Below are 22,916 nucleotides of genomic sequence, written 5' to 3' on the forward strand. Positions count from 1 at the left end.
ACTTTTTCATATTCAGGTTGGCAATGAGCATGTACATGCAGCGTACAAGCACTCTGCACAGTCAAAATCTGTCGCCCCACCCCCCACAGGTCCTGAAGTGGGAGACCCATATAGACTCAATTTTGAAAATGGCTCAGCAGGGGTTGTTCTTCCTTTGCCAGTTGAGAAAGTTCAATCTGCTGTCAGTTGGTAGCTTGCAGAGACCCAACACTTACAGTGCAGTATTAATATATGACAGTATATGTTAATATATAAATAGGATGTAAGAATTTTTTTAATATATGCATTTTATTTACTTTTAAATTTGTAGTATTTTAAAGATTCAAGAATTGCTAAATTAGCTGCAAAAATAAAGGGCATCTTCTCGAACACTTGCTTCTGTTTCACACACAACAATAAAAGACTGAGCACAAGCTGGTCCTGAATAAATTATTTAATCAATTACAATAATGACAATTGTGCATGTGCACAAATTTATTTTTACTCTGTGCTTGTGCATTGTGGGATTTTAGACCTACAAGAGGTAGAGTAGAGGACCTAGTAGATTTTTTAAGCATTATAAAAACAAGGCAAATCAATAATTTCCCTAGTTTGCTGAGCATGAATTTTATCAAAAGACAAAAATAATAGTTTTATAATAATTATAATGAGTTTCAATAATGTCCTCACGTTTTCATGTATAATAAAGTGTGTCTACATATCTTTTCACTTCAGTAAGAACACATCTGATCTATGCTGCCGATCTTTTTGTCGACTGCACACCAACATATAGGTAAAAAACAGGAGATGATATTAAAAATAGCTTCACGTATTTAACACAGATCTATTAATCTGCTTAAATTGGCAAAAACGTCCAATCAAACAGTATCTCGCAATCATAATGTAAAAAGCACAACCTAATGAAGAGTCATGAGCTGATATAAACTCAGTTTATAAAGTCAGGATTGTCCTTTGGTTATTTTTCTGGAGTGCATTTCACATAATGCTGCCAATAATTATTACCTTCACAGATTCCACAAATTAAGAATTCAAGATGTAGTTATTTGAGTTTCATCTGATATAGTGATACCATTCACACAGATTTTACCATTGCTATTATGGTGTTTCCTTATACTATAGCAATTCTTCCAAATCAGTTTAGGATTACTCTTACCCGGATTAATTTTATTGGTAAAAAAATTAGTTTTTGCTTTTTTATTTCTTTTACCATTTTATTTCACAACATAAACATTGATCTGTCTGTACTTAGACTAGATTTAAGAGCTGTTTTGTCATTGTATTTATTCAAGATTGTTTTAGAAGGATTTAGAGAAAATTAGGATGTGTGATAAAAATGTGTGTTTCTGATGTGTTGTTTAATTTTAAAGATAATATTCTTGAATGTAAAGAACAATATTGTAAAGTGATTAATGGAAAGGAGGAAGAGAGAACTGGCTTGACGATATAAATAATAGTTTAATGAAGAACTGAACCAAAAAGACACAAACACACAAAGGTGTCGGACAGCTGCCCGTAAATCTCTCTCTCTGTTGCACGGCCGTCTCCAGTCAGCCCTTATAGCTCTCGGGCTAATCAGCCTGATTAGGGGCCGGGTGTGCGGAATTACGACCCGGCCCCACCTCCGCCCTGCCACAAATATAGAGCAAAGTTGATTATTTTAATGGGAAAATACCATACAAGAAAAATTGGCTCTAATATTTCAAAATAAAGCTACCTCTAATAGAACATTTCCAACAACAAAATAATTCTCAAAAATCTAAATCACAATCTTAAAAACTCACTGGCTTAAGTGAAGATCTTGACAGCAATCTCCTTGATGATCAAGATTTTAAGCTTAATTACATTTCCTATAGCGAAATATAGCTCTCTGTACATATGCCAAGTACTAGGAAGTGCCATGAGACTGCAATTGCAAGATACACAGGGAAATTATTTTTATATTCTGTTCTCACTCAAAACCAACTGGATCACTTCAGAAGACATGGATTAAAACACAGGAGTCCTACTGATTACTTTTATGCTGCTTTTATCTCCTTTTGTGAGTTTCAAAGTTCTGGCCACCATTCACTTGCATTGTATGGACCTATAGAGCAGAGATATTCTTCTAAAAATCTTAGTTTGTGTTCTGCAGAAGAAAGAAAGTTAAACACATCTGGGATGGCATGAGTAAATGATGAGAGAATTTTCATTTTTGGGAGAATTTTTCCTTTAAGAGCATATAATAAGCATGTATAACATCTATAGCATCCATTAAGAACAGACGCTTTGACAGGACACATCCATCACTCTTAAGGGTAGGTCACGATGACCCTTATTTCTGAACAAACTGCTCTTGGGCTACCCTCTTCTATCGTCATTAAATCTGCATGCTTTTCCTGTTATTCATCATGCTGTGCCATCCATTTATCTCTACAGTGGTTAAATTAATTATGGGGATATAACAATAATTATATTTTTGTATATATATATATACACAGAATATGCTTTTAGATTCTTGAAGAACAAAAAAACATCTAAACTACAGAAAGTTTGGAGACCATTTCAGAACATTATTATTTTTTTCTTTTTTACATCTTATTTAATAGGTTACTAACCAAACAATAAACATTCACATCCTTTGAGTACAGTACATTTGGCACACAGTAAAACACGTATCATGACATTACAGTGATGAAATGGCAAATATATCAAATAAAAAAATCTCTTAATGTCTTAAGACATACTGTACAAAAGAAGCTGCACAATACAATAAAAAGAAAAACATAGACACATTTATGATACTTACAGTGACATAAAACACTTATATAACTTATTTTAATATGCACTGTACCTCTGTATGTACAGTACAAAATATGTATTCCTTTGCAATACACAGATTCACGTTTGACCAAAGAGGTACTTTTTCAGGCATGTTTATATTTATTTGGCATGAACATGTCAATGTGTTTCTTATGTAGAGTCCTTTAAAAAATAAAAATAAACACTCAAAAAAATCCATAACACTCATGAAGTCCAAAGAAACATTGAATTGCGCATCATGGCACAAACATTTGGCAGGAGAAGTAATGCGAGTCTCCTGTTAGTGGACTCAGATCCTGTGAGGGCCAACAGACGGCAGTTCAGGAGTGCACACTTGAGGCCTAACAAGCTTTAAAGGTGAAGTGTCATTTATTTATTTTTTGTTAAAATATTAAATACTTAAATAAAAACAAATATCCCAGCAAAATATGCAGAGAGAGAGAGAGAGAGAGAGAGAGAGAGAGAGAGAGAGAGAGAGCGCTTTAGTAAGCATTTATCCCTGAAAAGCATAAACACTGACTCTGTGGTGCTATCAGAACATGCTGTTGGTTTGAGCACCTGACCAGCAATAATGTCTCAACCAATGGCTTGGGGCAGGGCTATCTGTTTGTCCAAACAATGGCAGACAGGAAACGTGTTCAGGAAACCTGTTTGGAAACAGTATTTTTTCAATTCTGTTTGGTGATGTTAGGTGGGCAGAAATTGCACACTTCACCTTTACAAAGTAATCAAACAACTGAAAATGCCCAAAAATGTACACAAAATCAGGCTAAAAATCCATGAAATGAACTGTAAAGCATTCATAAAACAAAAGAGTGAAGGCCTTAATCCCAGATGCTGGCAAGAGTCTATGCAAGGTAAGATATGAAAACAGAAACTGAGGAAAATAGTATTTTTCTTTTAAACAATAATAACACAAAACAAAACTTGTGGTGAAATGTTACAAGATGCTTAATGTCTTGCGAATGCATTCATCTAACATCTAACAACATTTCATTTTGTTTACGAGTTAATTATGTCCAATTCTTTTGAACATATGTTGCATCACTATATTACAGGTCTTGAATAGAGAAAGAATAAAAGTGGGAAAGGTTTAGGGTGCTTCAAATGTGCTTTATTTAGAATGGAAGATCATAAATTTGACTTTCTTTCCACAGGAGCTGATTTTATTGTTTCTTGCCTAACCAGAGTGTATGAAAGCTCAAATCTGTAGCGGGAAGAAATCTAATGCCTGACTGTCTACTTTTAAACTAAAGCATCAAATTGTTAGTAAACGATGGCCTGCGGTGAGCTCACAGCGCATGGGCCATACAGGGTGTTCACGGCATGTGCAGGAGGTACAGCACAGGAGATGGACGCTTTAGTTTTAAGACAGGGTCTCCTCGCCAAAATAGGAGAAGCCCTTGAACTCATCCTGGTTTATCTGTTTGATGATGGTGTCTTCTACTGGCGTGAGCACTGGTTCCTCACAGGTGAAGTCCTGGTCAAAATTGTTCACGTCCCTTTTGGTTTTCTGTGAACAGAGAAGGAAGTGTTGCTTAATGAGTGAATTTGACTTTTAAAGATAGGAATGCACAAAACTCATTTATACAGACACATGCATTCACAGACTTGGCATACATCTAATATCACTGACAGAATTTTTTGACATGAATTGATATTGTATGTAGCATATTATGGTATGGTTAAAAGCTTGATTCTAATTGGCTGACTGAGGTGATTGGTTCAAAAGTCATTTTTATATGTATAGCGTCTTTCACAACACACATCGTTTCAAAGCAGCTTTACAGAAGACCAGCATTAACAGAAAATGAAACTGTAATATCTATAAAGTCTTAGAGTCATCATTGTGTAATTTGATTAAAAATGATTGTAAATTGTGTATAAAATAAATCATTAAATAATTAAATAATAATTGTATTTATAATCCCAGTGAACAAGCTGAAACTCCATAAGATGTTGATTAATGGAGAAAAATAACCTTGGGAGAAACCAGACTCACTGTGGGGGCCAGTTCCCCTCTGGCTAACATCATGAATATAATGTCAATATTACTTATATCTAGTGCAAGTCATGGTTTAAAATGATTAAACTAAGTAAGTGTTAAGGGACAGTGTTTAAACATTGTATGTACTGTAAGATTAATGACCAATGTCTTTAAAGTCCAGCCTGGATTAACCATAGAAGTTCACATAGATGCAATTGTCCTTGATAATTGGCTGATGAAGTATTTGTTGACAATAATTGATAGTGTGTGTATTCCATTTCAAGAGTGTAGTCCAGTGGTTCTCAACCTTTTTTTGATCAATGCCCCCTACTTCATTCCCTTACTTCAATGCCCCCAATTTGTAACCTAATGCCCCCCTCTCTACTAATTTGCTCTCAGTGCCCCCTGACATCCTTGGAACGGCACCGTTGAGAACCCCTGGTGTAGTCCATCATTAGACAGGCAGAGATCAGTGAGGTGCATCGCAGTTCAAACTGGCCGGTAATTTCGGTGAGGTTCGGTGTGGTCCATCCTAAATCCAAGGTTCAGACAATGGCATATGAAGTAACCCATTTCTTATGGTTGGAGATAGCCTCAGTTCATCCTCTGAAGTACATCATAATAGACTGAAGTGATCTCTGGCTGGCACCGGCTGCCTTGGTTAATTTCCTATGACCACAATAGTTCCAGGTTTGTTGACTGCATTACAGTAAATATCACTTTGCTGTGTTCTTTCTGAATTGCTTCCAAGTTTTAAATTATATTAACTTCAAAGATCCATACAATCAAAATACAAATAAATAAATACAATTAAAAAGTCTGGGGTCAAGCAAATCAGATAGAAATATTAATTTATCTTATTCAGTTAATTAATTTTAATATTAATATTGAGGAATATTTATAAATAAATAAATGAACAAAAAACAAACAATACACAGATTTTAGTCAAACAATTTGGATAAAAATAATAATTTAGTTTTTTCTGTTAATTTATTTTAATAATAATATTGAGGAATATTTATAAATAAATGAATACAAATACAACACTTTGGTCAAGCAAATCAGATAAAAATAATAAATTAACTTTTTTTCTGTTAATTTATTTTAACATTAATAGAGGAATATTTATAAATAAATAAACAAAAGAATTTGGTCAAGCAAATCGGATTAAAATAAAAATGTATCTTTTTCTGTTAATCTATTGAAATAATTATATTGAGGAATATTTATAAATAAAAAAATAGAAAGGCTTTGGTCAAGCACATCAGATGAAAATAACAATTAATTATATCTTTATTTAAATATTAATATTGAGGAATATTTATGAATAAATAAACAAAAAATACATAGACAAATATTTATTTCAATCTTAATTAAATTATATAATTATAATAATATATTTTTATATCTATTGAAAGCACTGCAATTTTAGTATCTATGTAAAAGATGAACGGGGTGACTGACAGCCAAAAAACAGTAAAAATATGTATTTATTTATGTCTTTATACTGTATGGCTGAGAGCTGGGGCAGGCACAGGTAATCACACACACGTTGGTATTGGTGGTTTGCGAGGACTCGCCATAGACAAAATTATTTTTATCCTGTACAGATGTACTATTCTATCCCCCAACAGTAACCTTACCCCAAACCTAAGCATCACGGAAACCTTGTGACATTTTTACCTTTTCAAAAAAACATTGTTTAGTATGTTTTTTAACAATTATGGGAACACTAGGTTTGTCCTCATAAACCACATTAATAGCATAATACAACGGCTAGTGTATAAAAAAAAAAAAAAAATCGAATTTGTTTTTATTTCTTTCCAACCCTCATCTCCCTCACACCCTCAAGGGCTCTCATCAGCCTCATAAGCTGCCATGAGAACGGGGCAGCAGACACAATCTGAGAGGCATTCCACTCACACTTACAGAAGCCAGCATGGATCTGTGTATCACACTACAGCTTCTGATGTGTGCTGAATGTCAGAGAGCATCTCACATATCCGGCTGTTCACACTACCAAAAACAGAAGTGTTACACAAACACTTCAAGAACCATAAGTGCCCAAGTGCTGTCATTTTCTTGATAACTGTGTTTGGAGTGGCCTGTGGTGAGACAACACATACACATAGATATACCATGTCCTAAGCAGGCACAACACAATAATGCAACACATAACAAATCCATTTCTTGTTTAAGAAATCTCTGAATTTTTATCCTAACCAGCTAAAACCATAACAAGCAATGACTAACAAAACATTTCAGTGGTGTCACACTTGTTATGCTGCATTCACGTCACGTCGGAATGACTGTAATTCCAAGATGAGAACTCTGAGATTCTACTCAGAGCCGTTCACATCCTCCAACCTCTGAAATAATTTGTTTCTATGGGAACACTCATAACCCCAAAATGGATCCATGTTTTTTATGTTGATTACAGCATAATATTGAATCACTACATTAATGGATTAATTCATCACTATATGTTCTAGCAAAATGTTTAAAAACAAAAAAAGCTCCAGGTAACACTGCCTATAATAAATAAGGGAGTTCTGTTTGTTTATTTGTTTTGATTTTCATTTCCCTGGTAACAGAAAATTCTCTGATTTGTGGATCTCTCTTTAGGATTATGGGTAGTGTAGTTCTTCACAGAGAATTCAGCATTTTTTAAATGAAGTTGAAATCACGCTGACTTGTGGCTTTGACTGAAGCAGTTTTGTGAAAATGACCATCTGACTGCTCATTATCTAGCCTATTACTTGCCAAATAAATAACTAAATGAACAAGAAACATTGATTTAAGTTGAAATTATTTTATTAGATTCATTGTAGAGATCGCACAGTGATTCGACAAGCAGGAAACATGACTCACGATACCCTGATGACCACCGGTCTGATATGTCTTACTCCGATGTGTGGTTGTTACTCAGAAGTATCAGACCACTAGATGGCGCAATTGACCAATCAGAATCAAGTATTCCAGAGCGCTGTGTAATAAAATTGCATATCAAACAGAAATCTATATAAAGTAATTTTATCTGTTGAAACTGCTGCCTATTTTGGTTCTTTCAGCATGACGTCACAAATGTCAAGTCAGGGCTTTCAAAGAATTCTGAGCTTACAACTTGTAATTTTGAGTTCTATGGAGTATTTACTGTAATTCCGACATGACGTGAACAAACCATTAGTCCCGCTCCATAAATGTATTTCAAACATTAAAAAAGTTCTGATTGGCGGTTATTTTGTTGCTTATATTGATCCTTTTCGGTATTTCAAGAATTATCTTTAGAAGTTTTTTTTCCTTTTTCTGACATCTTGGATGTAATTTATTTTGTTTGTGCTGTCAGACGATTACAATTTTAAATCACGATTAATCACATAATTTTTTCGTAGTTAATTTATTTGACTATAAATATACTTATATTCTTGTCAAAATGCATTTATTTCCACCTTAGGAATGAAAACAATACAGTATGTAACAATAAAATGCTTTATTAATATTTTCCAAACAAAGACTTCCACAGTATTAAGATAAAAATGCACTAAAATGACGACAATTCAAGTAACATTAAATGTTTCCCAAAGTTTAAGAGGGAGTTTGACTAATTGAAAAAAAAAATTAATATCTCTCATACTCTCATCCTCCACAATATTAATCAGCCGGTAGACTGTGGCTTTCCACATTGTTACAGCAAACATTATGCATGTCAGGGCCAGTGATAAGCACCGCGTTGAACTCCACATGAAAAGCACTTGCAGAACAAAATGTCTCATTCTGCGTTTTGGTGATAGTTAAGACATTACATACTTCTGTGGTAATTAAAATGCACCTTAACTAGTCTGAAAAATACTTGATTTCTGTCACAAGTTTCACTGGGGTTGTTTTGTACAGCAAATAGCATTAAGAGCTCCTGCCCCATCACTTTATCACTGACACTGAATCACTGCAGTGTGTGTGTTTGTGGTGTGTGCGTCACAACACTGACTCAGTGACTACGGCCGGACAAATCACAAAGGTTATACACTTTCATTATTAGTGGTAAATGCATTCATTTTAACAGCACAAATGTTTTTTTACTTTTAATAATGCATTAAATAACATATACAAATAATAAATAATGACAATACTTACAATGCGTGGTTTAAATGGTGGCTTGACCTTCCTCTGCTCTAAAAGTACCCAGTCAATCTCTTTAAAGAACGGATGCACTTTAATAGCTTCCTCCAGTCCTTGGGATACCACACAACCCAACCGCTTACTGGGGCTTTTCGTCATGAACTAGAAATGGAAAGAACAAATTATTAAGGGGCAAAACACATAAGCTGTTTTTGGCCTTTTATGGTATCCATCCTGAAACCTCAAAGGATTTGTAAGCTTTAATTCATTGTACATCTCTAAAGCTGTTCATAAGTAGAAGGGTTCACGCTTTTGATGTTCCCAAAACACGGATATTCTGTTTCAGTGTCTCCACACTTGATGTACGAATGTCTACAAATACTGTTAAGATCACATTGTCAATGTTGATGCTTGAATGATGTAAGAATGCATCATGTGGAAGGATGGCCTAAGATGACCACAGTGCCAGTGAGACAGATCGTAGTGTGACACGACACTGTCCAAGACAAACACACTGCCTTTCCCACAAGGCTTAGCATACGGGCAGGGAACAGCCAAAGTAAATGTTAGACATGTGAAGGAAAAAGTTGACACACAAAGAACACAGAAAGTGTGCACACACTCATGTGCTTGGACACTATGATTGTAAAACAAGAAAGACTTAAGCAAACAAAACATGCAATGCAACATGAATTCAAGCAAGTCATGCATGCAAAGACACACAGAGAAACAAGTCACATAAATGTATGTGAGTGTTGAGCATTGACCGAAGATACACGGACAAATATGCATTCCCATAGGAAAGAAAAAAATCATAATTAAGATCTATTTATTATCTCAATTGTTTCTCCCAAACAAGAATAAAATTAAATTGAGAACTAATGCAGATTTTAACTTCTCTGAATTCTCTGTGCATAAAAAGACCCAAGTTATCTCACATCTATCTGGCCAGCAGCCATATCACCCTGTAGCTCAAGACTTGTTGCCTACAGAATCTAAGCAGGGTTGAGCCTGGTCAGTACCTGGATGGGAGATCTCCTGGGAAAACTAAGGTTGCTGCTGGAAGAGGTATTAGAGAGTCCAGCAGGGGATGCTCACCTTGTAGGTCCTAATGCCCCAGTATGTTGATGGGGAAAACTATACTGTAAAAAGGCACCATCCTTTGGATGAAACTGAGGTCCTGACTATCTGTGGTCATTAAAAATCCCAGGACACTGTGGCAGCGGGGGTGTGGTCAAGCGCCTGTCTGGGAGAGAAAAGCGGTAAGGGTGCTCACACCTGAGCTAAATTATGTCTAACACCTGTCTCTAATTTCAGTAGAGCGAGGAGAGCGGATAAAGAGCCAGCAGCCGTGTGTGTGTTATAAAAAACCAATTAAAAAGACTTACCTTGTGCCAGACCCCCTGTGTTCCTGTCCTCCTTGAGAAAGTCACTACACTGGTGCTGAAACCCGGGAAAAATTGATGATGGAATAGAGTCCTCCCAGCTGACGGAAGTCCTCCAGTCCCTCGCTACACTCCATCAGAGCCACCAACAATCCCTGCTTGAGCTCCGGCAAGACCAGGATCGTCGGTTCTTCGAGATCATGCGGGCTCAAGCAGAGGACCGGCACGCCATCCGGAGCCTCCTCAGCCAGGAGGCAGCCGCGACCCCGGACACCCGCGCCACATTGCCCCCACCCGCGTTACAGAAGATGGGGCCGGCAGATGATCCAGAGGCATTCATCGATCTGTTCGAACGATCGGCAGAAATTTGGGGGTGGCCCCAAGACCAATGGGCAGCCCGTCTAGTCCCTCTGTTGTCCGGGGAAGCACAGCTCGCGGCGCAACAGCTGCCGGCAACAAGCCTCCTGGCTTATCCTGATCTGAGGAGAGCCATCTTGCAACGGGTTGGTCGGAGTCCCGAAGAAAGTCGCCAGCTCTTCCGGGCCTTGAAGCTCGATAAATCCGACCGCCCGTTTGCGTTCGCCCAGCGGCTCCGTGATGCCTGTCGGAGGTGGCTGCTCGCGGGACCGCTGACGTCGAGGAGCTAGTCGATCAGGTGGTACTGGAGCAGTTTGTCCAGCGTTTGCCCCGAAGACGGCGGAGTGGGTCCAGTGCCACCGCCCGGCGTCGCTGGAGGAAGCCGTCCGACTCGCGGAGGACCACATGGCGGCGATTCCCAGGGCGGATGAGCCCTCTCTCTCTGTCTCCCCTTCCCCTGTGTCTTCCCCTGTTTTTTTTCCCTCCCCTCTTCCCTCTCGCTCTGCTCTCTCCCCAGGGTCCGTTCCTGCCCCCCGCAGGCGAGGAGCGTTTGTGAGACCAGCTTCCCGGCCTTGGGAACACCCGCCTAGCCCTTCCCCGTCCTTCAGCCGCTCTCCTCCTCAGGTGGGGGCACCCGCCAGCACGGGTGCGGCCGCGGCGCCTGGGCCGGTCTGCTGGAGGTGCGGAGACCCAGACCACTTCCGGGATCAGTGTCCGCTGATGGAAATAGGGGCAGTGGTGCGGGTCTCCGATGTTCAGCAGGCTGCCCCCGATCGGGCTGGAGCGTATCGGATTCGGTAAGAATCCAGGGGGTACATACCAAGCTTTGTTGGATACCGGCTGTAACCAGACCACCATCCACCAACGCTTGGTTCAACCCGGGCTCTGGGCTCAGCTAAACTGGTGGGGGTGAGGTGTGTGCATGGGGATATTCACAAGTATCCCGTGGTGACTCTGGCGATCAAATTCCGGGGAGAAAGACATAGTGTGGAGGCAGCGGTTAGTTCCCGCCTCACCCATCCGCTAATCTTGGGTACTGATTGGCCGAATTTTGGAAAATTATTGGAGGGGGTTTGTGCGGATGGGTCCTGCATGGAAGTAAAGGGATGTGTGATGTGCGATGCTTTGGCGGGGGAGGTGGAGCCGGGGCCGTCCTCGGTTGCTCCGAATGATGTGGGAAGGGCGAGGTTGTCGCTCCTCCTCTCCGGAATTCCGGAGGGGACTTCCCTTGGAGCAGTCGCGAGATGAAACCCTTAAGCACGCTTTTGACCAAGTGAGAGTAATCGATGGTCAACAACTCCGGCCGGGTGTCGCCGTTTCATATCCGTATTTTTCGCTTATTAAAGATCGCTTATACAGGGTGACGCAGGACGCCCAAACAAAGGAGGAAGTAACGCAATTATTGATTCCACGGAGCCGCCGGAAATGGTTTTCCAGGCGGCTCACTATAATCCCATGGCCGGTCACCTAGGGGAACGGAAAACACTTCTCCGTCTAATAGCCCGTTTCTATTGGCCGGGCATTGGCGGTGACGTCCGCAGGTGGTGTGCGGCGTGCCGTGAATGTCAGCCGGTAAACCCACCGGCCACCCCAAAAGCGCCATTGCGCCCTCTACCGTTAATCGAGGTCCCCTTCGAAAGAATTGGGATGGACCTCGTCGGGCCATTAGAACGGTCAGCACGCGGACATCGCCGTGTTAGTCCTAGTGGATTACGCGACGCGATATCCGGAAGCAGTGCCTCTGAGCAACATCTCCGCGACGTAGTGTTGCAGGGGCACTCTTCAAGATAATCTCCCGGTGGGGATTCCGAAAGAAATCCTCACCGATCAAGGCACGACTTTTATGTCACGAACACTTCGCGAACTTTACGAGCTCTTGGGCATCAAATCGATTCAGCACTAGCGTTTACCATCCTCAGACAGATGGCCTAGTGGAACGATTTAATAAAACGCTCAAGAACATGATTCAGTAAATTCAGTACACGATGACGCTTAGGAATTGGGATAAGTGGCTAGACCCCCTGTTGTTTGCAGTACGAGAGGTCCCGCAAGCCTCCACCGGGTTCTCCCGTTTGAGCTGCTGTACGGGCGACGCCCGCGGTGTCCTTGACGTCATCCGCGGCGTGGGAGGAGGGACCTTCTAACAGTAAAAATGAAATTCAGTTCGTTCTCGATCTTAGAGCAAAACTCCACACACTGGGGCAACTAACACAGGAGAATTTGCTCCAAGCTCAAGAACGCCAACGCCGGCTGTATGACAGGGGTGCTCGGCTACGGAATTTGCACCGGGAGATAAGGTACTCGTATTACTCCCAACATCGAGCTCTAAATTACTCGCCAAGTGGCAAGGACCCTTTGAGGTCACACGACGAGTGGGGATCTCGATTATGAGGTTAGACGTACCGATAGAGGGGCGCGCCAAATTTATCACCTCAACCTCCTGAAATTATGGAGGGAGGGCGGCCTCTGTGACGCTGGCCACGGTAGTTCCGGAGAGGGCGGAGCTCGGACCGGAGATAAACAAAAACTACAATCTCAACACTCCGGTTCCTTGTGGAGACCAACTCTCACCGCGGCAGCTCACAGAGGTTTCTGAATTACAAAAAGAATTTGCGGACGTGTTTTCCCTCTACCGGGCCGCACAAACATCATACAGCACCACATCGAGACCGAGCCGGGCGCGGTGGTGCGTTGCCGCCTCTATCGCTTACCCGAACATAAAAAGAAAATAGTACGGGAAGAATTAGATGCGATGCTTGATATGGGCGTAATAGAGGAATCCCACAGTGATTGGTCCAGCCCGGTTGTTCTTGTTCCCAAGAGTGATGGGTCTGTTCGATTCTGTGTGGATTACAGAAAAGTCAACGCGGTGTCTAAATTTGACGCGTACCCAATGCCCCGTGTTGATGAACTGCTCGATCGGTTAGGTACTGCTCGATTTTATTCGACCTTGGATTTAACGAAGGGTTATTGGCAGATCCCCTTGACACCAATGTCCCGTGAGAAAACAGCCTTCACTACGCCGTTTGGATTACACCAATTTGTGACGCTTCCTTTCGGTTTGTTTGGGGCACCAGCCACGTTTCAGCGACTCATGGATCAGATCCTCAGACCGCACACCGCGTACGCCGCTGCCTATTTAGATGATATTATCATTTACAGCAATGATTGGCAGCGGCACATGCAACATCTGAGGGCCGTCCTGAGATCGCTGCGGCGGCGGGGCTCACCGCAAACCCCAAGAAGTGCTTGCGGTTGGGCGTGTGGAGGTACGGTATCTGGGGTTCCACTTGGGTCATGGCCAGGTGCGTCCCCAAATTGATAAGACCGCTGGCGATTGCGACTTGCCCTAGACCTAAGACCAAAAAGGGGTGAGGCAGTTCCTGGGGCTGGCTGGCTATTACAGAAGATTTGTACCCAATTATTCGGACGTCACCAGCCCGCTGACTGACCTCACTAAAAAGGGGCTCCAGATCCGGTCCAATGGTCAGAGCAGTGCCAACAGGCGTTTACGCAGGTTAAAGCTGCACTTTGTGGGGGCCGCTTTTGCATGCACCTGACTTCTCTCTCCCCTTTGTATTGCAGACGGACGCTTCAGACAGAGGGCTGGGGGCCGTACTCGCGAGGTGGTGGAGGGAGAGGAGCCCGGTGCTGTACATTAGCCGGAAGCTCTCCTTAAGGGAGACTAAGTACAGCACCATAGAGAAGGAGTGTCTGGCCATCAAGTGGGCGGTCCTCACCCTCCGATACTACCTGCTGGGGCGGGCCTTCACCCTCTGCTCGGATCATGCCCCACTGCAGTGGCTCCACCGCATGAAAGATACTAACGCCCGGATCACCCGTTGGTATCTGGCCCTCCAGCCTTTTAAGTTCAAGGTGGTCCACAGACCGGGGTGCAGATGGCTGCCGCTGACTTCCTCTCCAGAAATGGGGGAGTGGTAGGCAGGTCGGATGACGCCTCGGCCTGAGTCGGGCGGTGGGGGTATGTGGCAGCGGGGGCGTGGTCAAGCGCCCGTCCGGGAGAGAAAAGCGGTAAGGGCGCTCACACCTGAGCTAAATTATGTCTAACACCTGTCTCTAATTTCAGTAGAGCGAGGAGAGCGGATAAAGAGCCAGCAGCCACAGAGCAGAGGGAGACGGACGTACAGCCACTCAGCGTTTCTGTGCTTACGTGTGTGTGTGTGCACATTATAAAAAAACAATTAAAAAGACTTACCTTGTGCCAGACCCCCTGTGTTCCTGTCCTCCTTGAGAAAGTCACTACAGACACTTCTTGAAAAGAGTAGGGGTTCCCCCCATTGTCCTTTATCAATCATGGCTTCCTAATAATCCCTAACCATTAATTGGCTCTATATCTCCACTCTCTTCTCTACACCAAAAGCTGGTGTGTGGTGAGCACACTGTGGCTGCCATTGCATCATCCAGATGGATGCTACACACTGGTGATGGTTGAGGATAGTCTGCTGTTCACTATGTAAAGCGCTTTGAGTGTTGTGTCAGAAAAGAACTATATAAATGTAACATTCATTCATTCGTCTTCTATAGGGTTTTAAAAGAGACCTAAACAATGTCTTTGATCAGCTTTTTCAAGATACCAACATCTGCAATAAAATGTCAAAATTAGTTCTTCAAAGACCAAATAATCTGAGCTATGCTGCCTTACAAAGCCAAATCTACGTAAATAATGAAACAGCTTCAAAGGTTTTTGATGGTTTCACTCTCACACTGTTTTTTCTAAATCAGAACGTAGTTGAGCCAAACCCCTCTATCACAGGATAGATCATAGTCTAAGAAAAACTAATTTGGTTATAACTCAATATTGATAACATGTGTAGTTACTGCATTTTTGCCTGTGCAGGGGAGTATACTATCCACATTCGTTTTACAGCTCTATACACTCTTAATGTATATTACATTTGTGTCTATATTTATTTTTTCTTAAGTCATTTTAGACAAGGTTGAAACTAAAATGAATGTCTCGTGAGCTATGAAAGAGAGCAATCTCTGAGCAATAACATTTTCCTCTGGGTTACAGCACATTTTCCTATGTACTTATTTAAGTTGTACTGTTAAAGGAAGAGCGACCCATCCAATAGTGGCCAGCTTACCCCCAAATCAGACCTCTGAGATACAAAAAGATCCATCAGGGAACACAAACAATCTGTTCCTTTCCCACAAGAAGTGTAATTTTTCCAAGCTCTAAACTATCTTTTGCTCGCTCTCTCTCTCTCTCTCTCTCACTCTCTCTCTCTCTCTCTCTCTCTCACACACACACACACAGTGGCATTCTGATTTGCTGCCAGCCTCTCCACTTAAACAAGCACAGCTACAGAATGCAACAGTAGGGTTCAGAGTAAAACTCCCTTACATTTTTTCCATAGATCATTTTATATTTAGCAATAACATTTATAAACCTTTCAAGAAAGACTTACAATGAGCTCAGAGGTTAAGCGATCATAAATGCTTCAGTCAAAGCCACAAGTCAGCATGATTTCAACTTCATTTAAAAAATGCTGAATTCTCTGTGAAGAACTACACTACCCATAATCCTAAAGAGAGATCCACCAATCAGAGAAGTTGCTGTTACCAGGGAAATTAAAATCATAGCAAATAAGCTCAGCAAGGACAACCCAAGCCCATGAAGCACTGCGAATGATGTAATCGATCAACTACTTATATATCTGTATATATCTGAATATTCAGGAATACTTTTAAAATATTTAGCATCTATATAACTAATAAATTACTTTAAGTCAATAGTTTTGTAATGTATCATAATTTTACGTTTTGATTATGTCTTTCGCAATGCTTCAATGCGAGAGTAGTTCAATCCCACATTCCCTCAGTATTTAAAGTTGCTGTAAGCGATTTTTATCATGGAAAGTTGTGCAAAAATTTTTCCTACTCCCTGAAAGATATGAATGAAATAAGTTTTGTAAGATATCTTGCCTGTATCTAGCTCTAGACTGTAAACAGCAATAAAATTATTGTCCATGCACCACGGACAATGACGCTTTCTGCCTGCCATTTACAGTGCCTTGCGAAAGTATTCGGCCCCCTTGAACTTTTCGACCTTTCGCCACATTTCAGGCTTCAAACATAAAGATATAAAACTGTAATTTTTTGTGAAGAATCAACAACAAGTGGGACACAATCATGAAGTGGAACGAAATTTATTGGATTTCAAACTTTTTTAACAAATAATTTTGGGCGTGCAAAATTATTCAGCCCCCTTAAGTTAATACTTTGTAGCGCCACCTTTTGCTGCGATTACAGCTGTAAGTCGCTTGGGGTATGTCTCTATCAGTTTTGCACATTGAGAGACTGAAATTTTTGCCCATTCCTCCTTGCAAAACAGCTTGAGCTCAGTGAGGTTGGATGGAGAGCGTTTGTGAACAGCAGTTTTCAGTTCTTTCCACAGATTCTCGATTGGATTCAGGTCTGGACTTTGACTTGGCCATTCTAACACCTGGATATGTTTATTTGTGAACCATTCCATTGTAGAATTTGCTTTATGTTTTGGATCATTGTCTTGTTGGAAGACAAATCTCCGTCCCAGTCTCAGGTCTTTTGCAGACTCCATCAGGTTTTCTTCCAGAATGGTCCTGTATTTGGCTCCATCCATCTTCCCATCAATTTTAACCATCTTCCCTGTCCCTGCTGAAGAAAAGCAGGCCCAAACCATGATGCTGCCACCACCATGTTTGACAGTGGGGATGGTGTGTTCAGGGTGATGAGCTGTGTTGCTTTTACGCCAAACATAACGTTTTGCATTGTTGCCCAAAAGTTCGATTTTGGTTTCATCTGACCAGAGCACCTTCTTCCACATGTTTGGTGTGTCTCCCAGGTGGCTTGTGGCAAACTTTAAACAACACTTTTTATGGATATCTTTAAGAAATGGCTTTCTTCTTGCCACTCTTCCATAAAGGCCAGATTTGTGCAGTATACGACTGATTGTTGTCCTATGGACAGAGTCTCCCACCTCAGCTGTAGATCTCTGCAGTTCATCCAGAGTGATCATGGGCCTCTTGGCTGCATCTCTGATCAGTCTTCTCCTTGTATGAGCTGAAAGTTTAGAGGGACGGCCGGGTCTTGGTAGATTTGCAGTGGTCTGATACTCCTTCCATTTCAATATTATCGCTTGCACAGTGCTCCTTGGGATGTTTAAAGCTTGGGAAATCTTTCTGTATCCAAATCCGGCTTTAAACTTCTCCACAACAGTATCTCGGACCTGCCTGGTGTGTTCCTTGTTCTTCATGATGCTCTCTGTGCTTTAAACGGACCTCTGAGACTATCACAGAGCAGGTGCATTTATACGGAGACTTGATTACACACAGGTGGATTCTATTTATCATCATTATTCATTTAGGTCAACATTGGATCATTCAGAGATCCTCACTGAACTTCTGGAGAGAGTTTGCTGCACTGAAAGTAAAGGGGCTGAATAATTTTGCACGCCCAATTTTTCAGTTTTTTATTTGTTAAAAAAGTTTGAAATATCCAATAAATTTCGTTCCACTTCATGATTGTGTCCCACTTGTTGTTGATTCTTCACAAAAAATTACAGTTTTATATCTTTATGTTTGAAGCCTGAAATGTGGCAAAAGGTCAAAAAGTTCAAGGGGGCCGAATATTTGCGCAAGGCACTGTATTTTGCACATTCTCATAGTATTGTAATCAGAGTGAATTATTGAGGCATAATGCATTTTTATGTCATTTTGTTCATAACAATTGTCAGTTGAGGGTGCTGTTTTGCTGTTTTTTTACAACCGTATCTGCTCTCAATAAAGCTTATTTTGGTGTCTTTGGAGTTTGGGGTTTTGGAAAGAGGGGGGCATGGCTAATCCAACAGCTCAGTCTCGGGGAAGTAGAACGGCTAAATTTGCCCCTTTAAGTACACAAGTTCTGTACATTTGTATTTTTTCTGAGCAAAGGTTAAGAGGTAACAAGATTGTATAAGACTTCGAAAAATTTGAAACAAGGCAGAAGAAAAACTTCCTGAGAATAAGAAATCAAGGAAGGTTAAATGAGACTGCTAAACTAAGTGATAAAACACTGAGTGATCCATGAGTAGATCTGAACATGTACCGCTTTAAGAATGCTGACAGCCTCTTTGCTGAGCCACACAGGATAAAGGACATCATCATGGAGAATGGACTCAAAAAGGTCGTCCTCATTATCTGCTTCAAACGGAGGCTGACCAGCCATCATCTCGTACAGCAGCACACCTAAAGCCCACCAGTCAACTGACGGCCCGTACTCAAGCTCCTGCAAGATCTGTACAAGAAAGATTGCAACAGAGAGAATGTAATTAAAATCTTACAACAAAAATAACTGAGAATATATTACTATCAGGCCCTGATAGTATGAGGATCCCTGAGGATCTGCAGACTTATTTTTCTTTAAAGAATTTTCTTCACTGATTCTCATGGAAAATCTGTAGAATGCATAAAAGGGTAACAGAGAAAAATGTTGATAATAGTACTACACTCTTTTTATTAGCAGAAAGCATAATCAAGTTTGAACCAATTCTGGTTTCCAGTCTCTTTTTTAAGCAAAAAAGCTTAAAAAAAAAAAACGTAATATAAACCTTGTGGAGGTGGGGGCATTGTAAAATGCAGATTTATAAATTGAGAGCGAGACCGGGAGATGATAGAGGTTAGGAGATACACCTGTAGGCAGATTTAATAACAGCTGTTCTGTGTTGCAGTGAGAGGTGACAGAGTGATAAAAGGGAGCTGAGAGCCACAGAGGAAGAGAGGAGTGATGCACGCTTGCAGTGTGTGTATATTACATTTATTTGTGAAAATTGACTTGTTAAATAAAGATGAGATAAAGGTAGAAATTTTTCTGGCTCATTTCACAAGAGAATTAAAGAACTTGTTACAGTGGTGCCAAAACCTGGGATATTTGAGGAAGCAGCGTCATCATGGAGTGCCTGCCATTAGCCAAAGTCATCAAAACTCTTACCGGCATCCACCAGACCCAACATCAAGCCCTCCTGGACTTAAGTGCGGAGCAGGAGCAGCATTTCCAGGTCCTGCTCCAAGCCAGGCAGAGGACCGACATGTATTGAGGAACTTGACGACCCAGGAGAGTACTCCATAGCCCATCCCCACATCACGCTCACATAGATGGGGCCACAACACCATCCAGAGGCCTTTATCGAGCTCTTTGAGCAGGCGGCTAAAGCATGGGGCTGGCCTATCACCCAGTGGGCAGCCCAATTGCTGCCCTTGCTGTCCGGGGAAGCCCAGCTCGCGGTCAACAATTTCCGGTCGAGAACATCATGGAGTATGTGGATCTAAAGTGGGCCATCTTGCAACGGGTCGGCTGTATCCCTGAACAACACAGGCAGCGCTTCCGTATGCTGTCATACAGTGAATGTTGTTTGTCTTCAATCAATAGTTCAGCAATGCCTGTCGGAGATGGCTGCTGGTAGAGGATTGCGACATTGAAGCTGTCATCGACCTCGTGGTACTGGAGCAATTTGTCATCTGGTTACCGAAAGGAATGGCTGAGTGGGTTCAGTGCCACCAACCGATATCGCTGACAGAGGCAATCCAACTAGTTAAGGACCATTTGGCAGTGTATCCGGGGGCCGGTGAGCCCCCTTTTCTTGCTTTCTCAACTCTCTCCTTTTGCCTTTCCCCTCCTCTTCCCCTTTTCATGTACCTGCACCCCAGAAATGGGGCTGCATTCCACCAAAGCCAGCACCACATTCTCTGGGTTTCCTTAACCAGCCAGCTTCCTCTCTGTTCTGTCACAGAAACCCTTAAGCATGCCTTCGACCAAGTGAGAGTAATCGATGGCTTACAATTTCAGCCGGTGATTACTCTCTCATACCCGTATTTTTCAATTATAAAAGAACGGTTGTATAGGGTGACGCAGGACACTCAGACAAAAGAAGATACAACCCAGTTGTTAGAACAAAAGAGTCATCAGGAAATGTTATTCCTGGCAGCTCATCATAATCCAATGGCAGGCCACTTAGGGCAAGAGAAAACCATCTCATGGCCCATTTCTACTGGCTGGGTATTTGTGGGGATGTTCGTAGGTGGTGTGCAACATACTGCAAATGTCAATTGGTGAATCCACCGGGCAACCCAAAAGGGCCATTGCACACCGCTGATTGTGATTCCCTTCTGACACTGAAAATCTCTTTAATCTCATAGAGAGATAACCAAAATCAATACCAAAATCTATCAACAGCTTTGTGGAGGAATTATACACAATTTCTGTTTTCAAATATTTTTATCAGTACTGTCAGTTAATAATTTTTTTTTTTACATTTTATAGCGATTAATTGCATACATTTTATAAGTTAATTGGGATAAATCACAGATTTTGAAAGTGCTGAAATTTAACACTATATATCCTTATTATCTTATAAAAATGCATTTATTTGAGGGAAGAAAATACACACAATATGTAACAATATAATACTAATTAACATTTTCCAAACAAAGCCTTCCACATAAAAAAAAATTCAAGTAACATTAAACATTTCCAAAAGTCTAATTGGGAGGTTGACTAATTGAAAGAACTAGCATCAAAGGTTGCAATTTCATTGCAATGGGCATTACATCTCTTAAAATCACACTCTCCACAATACTAATCAGCAAGCAGACCATGGCTATTTGTTTTGTTACCGCAATCGTGAGGCCACATTCATGATTCATGTCAGGGCATCAACGCCAGAGTCAAACGTCCCATCTGGACTTGTTTTCTATAATCGCAAAGGTTCAGCCTTTCACACCAGTGTTTATGCTGCTTTATGCTCAATTCACTGTAAATGCGTTAATGTAAAATTACGCGTTAATCTTTTTTAATTAATCGCATGCGTTAACTCCTTAATTCTGACAGCTCTAGTTTTTATTGAATTTTGAGTGCATATTGTGTAAACAATTGCCTTTTAGCTTTTATGTCCACATCTTAATTGTAAATTGCATTATCCTATATCACATATACAGTATATCATAATTTTATTGCACACCGGCCACCCCACTCAATACTGGCAATTGGCCGCTGGAATCTGTTAAAACCCTGCATTGATTAACCAACTAATGGCCACAAAACTAAATGGGAAAGACAAATGGACAATAATTAAAATGTCATCACCCTGATGGGTATTTAGGAGTAGGCAATGAGAATATGAATGGTTCATTGGACATTTGTGTCTTTGAGTGTGTGAAATACTGTACCTCAGGGGCAATATAATCTGGTGTGCCACAGAATGTTGTGGTCGTGATGCCATCCAGAATGCCCTCCTTACACATGCCAAAGTCTGCCAGCTTACAATGACCTTCTGCATCCAACAGAATGTTGTCTAGTTTCAAATCCCTGCAAAGAGAGAAAAAACAAACAAAGCTTATAGTTTTTAAAACAAAAACTCCTTCTCATTGGAAAAACCTTTTCAAGTTTCATGATCAGTGTCTCTCAGATTCAAAACTGATTTGGACTGGGCAAAATTGCAATTTTCAACATACAGTATATGTCAATATTTTTGTAAGTGTCATTTGCTCTGAAAAAACCTTAAAATATATATTTTTTTTTCAATCGTAGGAACTATCATTTCAACCCAACAGCCATTGTCGCCATGTAGACTTTATTCTTAAAGCACCATATTGAGTTTTGATTGTGAATGTAGACTGTAGACTTACTGTCTCAGCAATAGCATGCGCTGTATAAATCTACATGTAATTTTACACAACTCAATGTTTCATCGGCAGAATGATCAACAACACCGTAAACAACAATAAAACCCATTGAAGAGACTGTATGTCTATACCTCTCACAACCTCCTCGTCACTGCTGTCAAAAATGAAAGATGGCGCTACTGTGAATAAGTTTAATGCAGAAAGTAAAGTACATAATTTTGTTAAATATAATGAAGGCATGTTTTTCCACACAGTTTTTCTCTAAATCAAACTTACCAACCATTTAGCTGCTGAAGTACTGTAGAAATAAGACATAATTATAACATAAGTTTTACTGCCATCATATGTAAACCAATTTAATTAAATGTTTTTTTTTAAAACCTAATGGCCGAATAAAAAAAGTGCATTAAAATCATAGCAATGCTCACTATGTGAATATTCAGTGTGAATACAGGTGAAACTTGAAAAATTAGAATATCGTGCAAAAGTTCATTAATTTCAGTAATTCAACTTAAAAGGTGAAACTAATATATTATATAGACTCATTACAAGCAAAGTAAGATATTTCAAGCCTTTATTTGATATAATTTTTATGATTATGGCTTACAGCTT

General features: G+C 40.7%; 1 protein-coding gene across 1 annotated transcript in view; it reads right to left on the reverse strand.

The window, feature by feature from the left end:
• Nucleotides 1–2,546: 2,546 nt before the first annotated feature.
• LOC127660682 (protein kinase C epsilon type-like) overlaps nucleotides 2,547–22,916 on the reverse strand; it is a 144,405-nt gene continuing 124,035 nt past the window's right edge. Inside the window, exons 12-15 of the mRNA XM_052151047.1 lie at nucleotides 21,849–21,987; nucleotides 18,733–18,921; nucleotides 8,918–9,064; nucleotides 2,547–4,312 (exon numbers count right to left, since the gene is read on the reverse strand). Of these exons, the coding sequence (XP_052007007.1) occupies nucleotides 4,166–4,312; nucleotides 8,918–9,064; nucleotides 18,733–18,921; nucleotides 21,849–21,987 (622 nt within the window). The 3' untranslated portion in view covers nucleotides 2,547–4,165. The remainder of the gene's footprint in view (nucleotides 4,313–8,917; nucleotides 9,065–18,732; nucleotides 18,922–21,848; nucleotides 21,988–22,916) is intronic.

This window comes from Xyrauchen texanus, chromosome 20, assembly GCF_025860055.1.
Source record: "Xyrauchen texanus isolate HMW12.3.18 chromosome 20, RBS_HiC_50CHRs, whole genome shotgun sequence".
NCBI classification, from domain to species: domain Eukaryota; kingdom Metazoa; phylum Chordata; class Actinopteri; order Cypriniformes; family Catostomidae; genus Xyrauchen; species Xyrauchen texanus.